Source organism: Spinacia oleracea, chromosome 6 (genome assembly GCF_020520425.1).
Source record: "Spinacia oleracea cultivar Varoflay chromosome 6, BTI_SOV_V1, whole genome shotgun sequence".
Taxonomy (NCBI): Eukaryota; Viridiplantae; Streptophyta; class Magnoliopsida; order Caryophyllales; family Amaranthaceae; genus Spinacia; species Spinacia oleracea.
The window spans coordinates 13,728,793-13,738,387 of NC_079492.1; the positions used below are offsets into that span (position 1 = coordinate 13,728,793).

At 30.3% G+C, this 9,595-nt stretch overlaps 1 protein-coding gene across 12 annotated transcripts; it reads left to right on the plus strand.

Annotated features, from left to right (window-relative positions):
• The first annotated feature begins 1,010 nt into the window (after positions 1 to 1,010).
• On the plus strand, positions 1,011 to 9,380 carry LOC110805352 (uncharacterized). 12 transcript variants are annotated; one of them, XR_008924237.1, is made up of 7 exons: positions 1,018 to 1,313; positions 1,549 to 1,623; positions 2,642 to 2,719; positions 2,859 to 2,977; positions 4,193 to 4,230; positions 4,335 to 4,428; positions 9,123 to 9,380. XR_008924237.1 is itself a non-coding variant. In XM_056833296.1 (6 exons), the coding sequence occupies exons 2-6, from the start codon at positions 1,576 to 1,578 to the stop codon at positions 4,349 to 4,351; spliced, it is 300 nt and encodes a 99-aa protein (XP_056689274.1). In that variant the 5' UTR covers positions 1,018 to 1,313; positions 1,549 to 1,575; the 3' UTR covers positions 4,352 to 4,629. The 12 variants fall into 12 exon arrangements, 3 of the variants coding, with proteins under 3 accessions (XP_056689274.1, XP_056689273.1, XP_056689272.1); XR_008924236.1 differs by having other exon boundaries at positions 1,019 to 1,313; positions 4,326 to 4,428; positions 9,123 to 9,370; XM_056833296.1 differs by lacking the exon at positions 9,123 to 9,380 and having other exon boundaries at positions 4,335 to 4,629.
• The last annotated feature ends 215 nt before the right edge of the window (positions 9,381 to 9,595 follow it).

A 9,595-nucleotide genomic window follows, 5' to 3' on the forward strand; every position in this document is an offset into this window, starting at 1 on the left:
TGCTTTTTTGTAAGATCTTCTAATTTATTTTATTATGTGAAATTACATTTTTTTATTGATTAAACAAATTATACCCTGTGGAAACACATCATTAAAATTATTGGAACGATTTTCTACTATAAAGGGATAGTAATAACAATACCAACACATGATCTTAAAAGACGAACTTTCCTTCAAATATATGAGTTTTAATAAAAGAAACACAAGTTTAAAAAAAAAAGAGAATAGATTTGGTTCCTCGTATTTCATGTTATACAAAATGATATTACAAATAATATCTAAACACCAAAAATCATATGAGTTTTAATAATAGAATCACAAGCTTACAATGAAATGCGTTGAACTTGATTCTTGGAAAACAAATACTACTTGTACATGGTTTAAACTTATACTATAATATGTTACTCGTTTCTCCACGAAATCATGCTTTCATACTAGTATTGGAATAATGTAAGAATTTGATGAATTTCACATGAAATGTCGAAACAAAAAAAATCACATTAGTTTAAAAATTACAGTTTCTTGCGAATAAAAATCAACTACTGGCGTAACAGAATAACTCTTTGTGTTAGGTTTGAATTCCACCTATTAAATTATATGTTGTTGTAAACCATTTAAGAGTAAATAGACACTCTTGTTATTCTTATATATTAGAGATAAATCTTAAATTATTCTCAACTATTGTTTCTCCCCTAAAGGTTATTCCCATAATATTATTGGAATGATTTTCTACTATAAAGGGATAGTAATAACAATACCAACATATGATCTTGAAACAATTAAAATAGAATACGGGATTGTGAGGCGGACTTTCGGACAAATTCGAAAAGGTGAATGTTAGTATAGAATATACACTAGAGGAAAAATTGTCATGTGCTTCCCTTCAAGTGCGGCTCATTTGATAAATTGGCAGCACTTGAGAGTACAAAAATAAAAGAAAAAATATATTTTCGCAAGTGCGGGCTCATTTTAGAAAATTGGCAGCACTTGAGTTCAAGTGCGGGCTATTTTACGAAAGAGCCGCACAAAATATTTCCAAAAAAATTCATTCCCCCTTCTCTCTCCTTCCTCTCCTCTGGTTCAACCTAACTTCATTTTCCCGGCTCTCTCTCTCTTCCCCTCTCTGGTTTCTCTCCTTCACCTCTCTGGTTCTTCTCTGGGCGCGAAATTCAAACTTCCTGCACACACCGCACTGTTGTTCCCCCACCGCCGCATCGCCGCATATGTTCCCTCGCCGCTCACCGCTGTTGTTCCCCCACTGTTGCGTCCCTGCTGTTCCACACCGCCGCGTCGCTCCTCCTTGTATCTTATAGGTTTGTAATTTAAATTTAATTACTTGTTTTCGATAAGCTTGTTACTGTAATGATGAATTAGTTTTTTTGGTTAATTTGAAAGATTTAGGTTTTATTTTTGTTATTTTGGAATAGATTTCTGAGAAATTACGTGAATTGGGTCTCTACTTCCCTATAAATTGGAACTATTAGGATCAAATGTGTTGTAATTTCTGATTTAGGCTTTTAGTTGATTGTTTTGGAATTGGATTTTTAGGAGCTCAGGAACAATATTGCTTCCACTATGAAACCTAATGATTCTCTTCTTATATTCGGTTCCAGTAATGCTGAGGTAATATTGCAATTAATGTCCATGTGATTTCAATTTTTCTTTCTTTGTTTGTGTATTATTATAGGGTTCTTATCGATTGAAGGGTGTGGTGTATCAAAATTTACTGGATTTATTTTTATTTGTCATTTGCCTTTGGAAAATTTTATGTATTTGGATTTTCATTTTATTTTAAACTTGCTATTTATTGTTCTTGGATTTCTGCTGTGAGTTTACTAATTTGGGGATTATTAGATTATGTGATAAAATCATAGTGTGATATATGAAAGGTTCTATATTGGAGGATAAATTTTGATCTAATTCCTTTTCCTTTCTTTATTGATTGATGTACTATATAGTTTTGTTGTTGGTATAGTTGACTTAAAAGATGTGGTTGATCATTAATCCACAGCCATGACAGGGGTTTTTGCTTATAATTATATTGGTTGTCTTAGCTAGTTTTCATCAAAGGCTTAAATTGGTTAGGATACCGTTTGAGTGAGATAAAAAAAAACAGTAGTCAATTCTTCTTGGAAGACATTATTGTTCAAGTCATACGACCAGATCTATCTTAGGCCAGTTAGATATCAATTTGCATCAGTTCTGGTAGGTTGCAGTTTCAAGTGAGAACTATCACTACGTCTTGCTAGTGTCAATAGCTTATTGGTTCCACCTGCAATCAATTATGTTCCCTTTTTACATACATTACTATATATGTTTCATTCCGTTGAAGTTTTCTGCGTACTATATCTTTTTGTGAAATTCATAATTTACTTCTTATAGGGATCTTAATACAAGTGAGAACTGATATTTTCTAGCTGAATTTTCTTTTATGTTTTCTAGTTGAATTTGCAGTTCATGTCAGTTAGATTGCTAAGTTTGGAGTTTCTTTTAGAAGCCTCTTTTTACCGTTTGAGAAGTATTTGAGTACATATAACAAATAGTTATTTACTGAAATGAATTTTTCTTTACAATTTGATTTTTTCTTACTATCCATGTGATTCTAACTTTTTGGTGGTTACAACTGAGTTTTTGGATAAAGGTAGTGCATGTTAAGATAATCAAGCTAGCGCTACGACTTGCGTACATCAATCTCAATGGCTTCAGTCTACTATCTCAGGTACACATTCTGATTTTCTGTTAGTCTTGCTATTTAGTTTTGATGATTCAATGACTCCTTCCTTGATGTGTTGTATGGGGTCTATGTAAGCCTGGTAACATCTGTATCTTTCATTGTTGCAAGAGCTTTGCTTTTACAGAGGAAATCCACGCTTTGCACAGGCTATCAGTTCCGTGTTCGGGTTGCTTTATTCTGGCAATCTGCCTTGTTCCTGGGTCAAGGTTCAATGTGGTTTATCACTACCAGCCCTGAACACGAGTATAGTTCTGAACTCTGTCTATATATACTATACGATGCAATATTAATTATTTTTAAGATGAAGTTGTTTCAATCAGAGTTGATTTTTATGATGTAAAATATGATATAGACAGTAATACCTTGTACAGAATTTAAATAGTGGTCTACTGCCTGAGAATATAAAATAAGGGAGGAGTAACTGTTTATCTACGAGACTACGGGTATTATAACAATCTATAGAAGGTAGTCTGTCTTAGAACCCCAAGGATAACTTTTGGTTTGTGGGAATTGTTTTACATTTATCCTTGTCTGTTTGCAATTGCGCGTAGGCATTAGAGCCCCAAGGATAACTATTGGTTTTTGGGTATAGTTGATTATGACTGGTTGCAATAGGTATTAGGTACTTGAATTGAGTCATGATTTTCTCCCATATTTCTCCTCCGAAGCTTTGATTGTAACATATAGAAAACATTATATATGACTTCTATATCATATTATTGAACAGTAAAAACTGGTGGAAAGTTTTGAGTTAACTTTCAGATAATATTGTGTAAAGACTAAATATATAACTTGAATTCTAGATTTAGAAGAGCTTGATTAGCCAGTTGATGCTTGGAAGTACTCACTGATTGATTCATCTTTAAATTATTCAATAACTAGATTTGATTAAGAAAGGGAATTATCATATCAGAGTTTGCTAGAGTTTTTGTCTACTTTAATTTGATATTTGCTGTTAGGCTCAATTTATTATTGGCATTCTTCTTTCCTTTGCTTGTGTACTTAACTAATACATGTACTACTTGTATTTGAAATGAAAATTATCAATGGTTCAAGTCAGTGTGACAAATTTTGAATACAGGTCAACACGAGGTCTTTTTTCTTAGCTACATGCATGTAAATTATGCCCTTGGACACCTATTTTACTTCCCAATATAATGATTTTATATTCAGGTTCTCTCCGTTTTACTTCTTTCCCCCCTCTAGACAATCTGGATCTTTCTTCCCTTATGCTGGTTTGCCTCTTTAATTCCATGTGTGTTGCTAGAAAGTAAGTGGCTCTACTGTGTTGGAAAGTCAGAGGCTTGAACTTGTTGTTTGGTCTGTATTAGACAGCTTGTTGCTTGACATAAATATGATTGCACTATACATGCATTAGTAAGCTGCTATCTTCTGTTTGTTTCTTTTTCGTGCTGCATTATAGCTAAAGTACGTTAATTAATATAAATCTGTTTGCAGACTGAGACTCCACCATAAGAATCCTCCAGCTTTTTCAGGTTTTTTGTATTTCATTCCTTTCCCAAGATTGTCATGTTGCTAGTAAATCGTTTCTCACCTTATCTATTATTGCACCTTTTATCAAACTTTCAAGGGAGTCCAGGGATATTACAACATTAATGCAGAAAAAACTCGTGAAGAGAACTGGACTTGAAGGGTATCCAGTTGCTTTATAGCCAAGTACATTTTTTTATGATGTAAGTTAAGCCTACCCAAAATTTCTATAATTAAATTGATATTTTCTTTCATATTCTACTGCCAAAGAACAATACAATCTGCCAATGATTAGGTGGTTGCAGCCCCATTTTTCTTTGATCTCCTTTCTGAGTATAACGTACATAAATTGTACCTTGAATATTATGTTTATAAAAGTACTTGACTAGTACAAGTTTTACTTAGCTTACTGTCATGGAAAATTATGAAATTATACGTGTTTTCTAAATGCAGTTGTACATTAAAGGGTTGAGCATACAAGTAAAAGAGTTCAACTTGTTGAGTCTTAGGTTCATTAGTTGAAAGTTAGGAACGAAAAAAGACATTTTAGACAAAATATGACCTATAATAATGAAACGAGTCTTAAATGTGCATAACTTGACCAAAGTAGGTGTGAATGAGTATTTGAAATATTAAAATAAGTCTAATAAACATGTAAAGAGTTTAAAATATTTATTTATGTCCAGTAGTTGGAGTTGAGGCCGAAATAAGCCACTTTAGTCAAAATGTGACCTATAATGATCAAACGAGCCTTAAATGTGCATAACTTGACCAAAGTAGGTGAGAATGAGTCTTTTAAACATAAAACTAAGTAAATTAAACATGTAAACGACACAAAATACTTATTTAGGTTTATTAGTTGAAAGTTGGGAGCGAAATAAGTTATTTTTAGTCAAAATGTGACCTAAAATGAACAAACTAGCCTTAAATGTTCATAACTTGAACAAAGTAGGTGACAATGAGTCTTAGAAACATTAAAATAAGTATGATAAACATGTTACGGGTTTAAAATACTCATTAGGTTCATTATTTGAAAGTTGAGACCGGAATAAACTATTTTAGTTAAAACTAGTATAGCACCCGTGCGATGCACGATTTACATCTACTACACAAAATACTCCCTATTAAATTGACATGAAATCTAAACTATATCCATAGACAATTAACCAAAATAAAGCTTGTAGATATTCTTCTAAATTAAAATGAATCGTGGATAGTTTTTACTTTCATTCTCATTCATTACCCGTGTCAAACATAAAGTAATTCTCATATACCCTTTATTTCTATAGAGCTTGTAGAACTAATACACAAAATATACTCACATAATACTCGCCCCGCATTTATCTCATTACCCGATCACTTATCACTTAGACACATCATGTACATTATTCCGCTAGAGATAACTTTTAGTCAAGGAAAGGCGGGCGCGGAGGATTGTCCCTCCGCACCCGTACTCACATTAAAATATCATCCTTATCCCCGCCACCGACGATATATATGTACGTTACCGACCTACAAAATAAAATTCATTCCCGCTCCATCACCCACCCATTTATCAAAATTCATCTCAAACCAACCATATACCCTTTTTTTGGTAGTTTTCAATTTAATTTAAAACCCTATTTAGAGTATTTTCCAATTTGGTTGTCTTATTAGAGTAATTGAATAAATAAATAAAATGTTGTAATATGTAGGTTAGTTGTTAAAAATGTTATTCATAATCAATTAGATGAAGGGTATGTGAGGTGAGAGGGTTAAATCTAAAATTCAACATTGCCTTGTCACTCGAGGCAGATACATTTTCTATCCGCATCACCCACCAAATTAAAGTTTTCCACCAACCCTTCCAACTTGGGGCGTTGCATAAGGATCTCCCCAAAACCCGCCCCACTTGACAATTTGACATTCCTATATTTGGTTAATAATTCATGTTACCTTCAGTTAACTTTCTAATAAACTTACTCCGACCCTTTTGATTGCGCCATGGCCAAAAATCAGTTTATTAAGAATTGAGTATAAAATGTGAACATGAGTTGATAAAGTAGTCACATGAGAGAAGAGATAGAGAGAGAGCAAGTGGGAAAATTTTTCGTTTAATGTATGGATTAATCTCAAACGGACACACCAAAGATGAATATGAGGAAAATAAAGGGACATAAGAACTATTGAATAAAATATTTGTGAAAGAGTAAAGAAGTGATATTTTTGATATAACTTCCTCCGTTTCTATATAGTTGGAACATACACATTATCACACTTTAAGAAAAAAGAATCAAAATTCTTTAATATAAGGGTATAAGTGAAAATGAGTTATGTTATTTTATTTGGTGTTTGAGAGGTTATAGTTAATAAAGAGAGTAAAGTGAGGTAGAAATGTCAAATTATACAAAATAGTTTTGCATTTATGGTGTGTTGCAACTTTTCTGTTTTAGAAAAGTGTTGCAATTTTTTCGTTTAGGGAAGTGTTGTAAATAAAAAAAAATAGAGAAAATACTATTTAATACATTTACTAAAATAATTGTTGAGACTCTTATAATAGTATAAGTACTATGTTGTAAGAGTACGTACAATTTTGTAATAGTCATATTTTAAATACTACGAAGTCGGAGTACATATGATTGAATAATAGTCATATCGTAATTTCACCAATATTATATTACGCAGTGTATATAGAATGCATGCATATATACCCATTTGGATAAAACATACATTTTAGTACATTTATATATATGTTAATAATAAAAACATACATTTTGGTCATAACTTTATGTTAAGAAAAAATAAAAAATATACTTCCTCCGTTCTTAAATACTCGCAAAGTTTGTCACTTTCACGATGCCAATGCATAATTTAGATCGTCAATATCTTTAATTCTATTCAAGAAAAAATTATAAAAATTTGATGTTTTAAAAATACGTATTGAGACAAATCTAACAAAATCCCACATGGCTATGTTTTATTTGACATATAAATCACCAATAATAGTCAAAGTGGAATATGTGAATAGTGTAAAAATATCAAACGTTGCGAGTATTTATGAACATAGAAAATATAGTTTTTGAGCAACCTAATAAACATACATTCTAGTACGGAGTATATATATTTCAATTTGATCAAAGTTTTTGTTTAATATCTTTTTAGTTAACGTATAAAAAATGTTAAATAATGATTATATTGTTTTGGTATTGTTCATATACTTTGTCTCTAATATTTTCCATAATATCTTTGTGATAGACAATAGAAGTCAATAACATCTTTAAATTAAATAGTTTTTTGAATTTAGTATATAGATATTATTTTATACCGTATATTCAATAATATAGATTGTATTATCTATATACTTCGAAGTAATGTAAATGATATGCTTTTAAGCAATAAAAAGTAAAAGTAAAATTAAAAATGACATGTGTCAACACCACATTGAGGTACCCTCTCTTTTAGTATAGTATATAAATAGATAGAAACATCATAGTGTCTTGTACTCTGTAGAATATATCAATTTTTAGATTAATAATAAAAAAATTACATGATATGTGTCAGCTTAAGGTAGTGTCTGACAACTTACGTAGTACTCGTATATTTATGCTATATATATTTCGCAGAATATTCATTATAAATGGTAATTTACTTAGTGCACCATATTTACCTAACGTTTACATAAGCCGATTGGGAATAGAATAATATGCATATTTACATCTTCTATTTTTATTTAGTATTAAAAATAATCAAAAAAATTATTTCCATAAGTAAATAAATATTTCATAGTGTAATTGATTTATTACCAAAGCAATTAGAAGGTTTAAGTAAAAACATATACGAAGTTTATTATCACATTTATTGCCATATTAAATATTTGAAGTAGATTATTGTTTATTAAAGAGATTATACTTGCAGTAAATGATATGGGTATTACATTTGTATTATGTAAGTATTTAGACAAATCCAACAAAATGATACGGAGTACATGACTATATTCATCATCTATATTAATAGTCACCAAATAACATTAAAATTACATAGATGTGTGAATATAATAGTTAGTGTAAAAATAAAAGAGTTGCGTCTAAAAAAATGAGGAGTTACATAATAGAGTAGTACACAGATTAGGTTACGCAAGCTTTTCTCGTGTTTAAGGAAGTTACATACTCCGTACTTTATTTTTTAAAGTATAGTAAAATATTACTTATAATTATCGAATTTAGTTGTAAAATTATTATAAAATATTATAGTAACCTTTTTTATACTATATTAATACTTCGTTGATTTTCTAATTTATTTGTATTCTAATTATGTAAGTACAAACTCGGTAGATTACATTAATTATTTTTTGTAAATATCCTACTACATAATCAGTATAATGGATATTTTTTTAAATAAAAATATAATCATATATTGTTATATTTGTTCCCAAAATATAAAAACAGATTTTATAAAGTATTCCTCATATATAGAATCACATCTTTTTTTTAGGAAAATAGAATCAAATACTTTATTAGTTTATTGGGTAAAAAGGTAACAAAATAATTTACAATCAAGTATTTTATTTTTTATTTTTTTATATCTAAAAGAGAGGCCAATCAATTAGTGACATTTGTCATCACCACTTTGATTTCCTCTCTTTTAGTATAATATATAGATGTGACCTATAATGAACAAACGAGCCTTAAATGTGCATAACTTGAACAAAGTAGGTGGGAATGAGTCTCTTAAACATAAAACTAAATATGTTAAAATATAAAGGGTTTAAAATAATTAGTTAAGTTCATTAGGTTAAAGTTAGGAGCGAAATAAGTCATTTTTATTGTTATATACTATTTAATTTAATTATCTATATAATTGGATACTTGTTTTATGTGATTTATGGAGGTTAACTAGTGGGCGTGGTCTAATTGTATAGGTATTCAACAATCCGAGGAGAAACCCTTCACTACGGAGGAGATAAATGAAGTTCAAGACAATTTGGCAAACTTCATTACTAGCGATTGTCTTTGATATTTTCTTGTAGTAAATCATAGATTATGAATGCTAGTTTTCCATATGATTGTAGTGTAATCTATTTTTATATTTACAATTATATGCTATTTAATTTAATTATCTATATAATTGGATACTTGTTTTATGTGATTTATGGAGGTTAACTAGTGGGCGTGGTCTAATTGTATAATATATGTAGCAGGGATACCAGTTATATAACAAAATTCTAAATCAAGTGCGACTCATTTATATATCAAGTGCGGCTCTTTTTTATGCTTGTGCTGCCATTTTTATGTCAAGTGCGGGCTAATTTCCAAAATTGGCAGCACAAAATTTGTCAAGTGCGGGCTCATTTTCGAAATTGGCAGCACAAACTTTGTCAAGTGCGGGCTCATA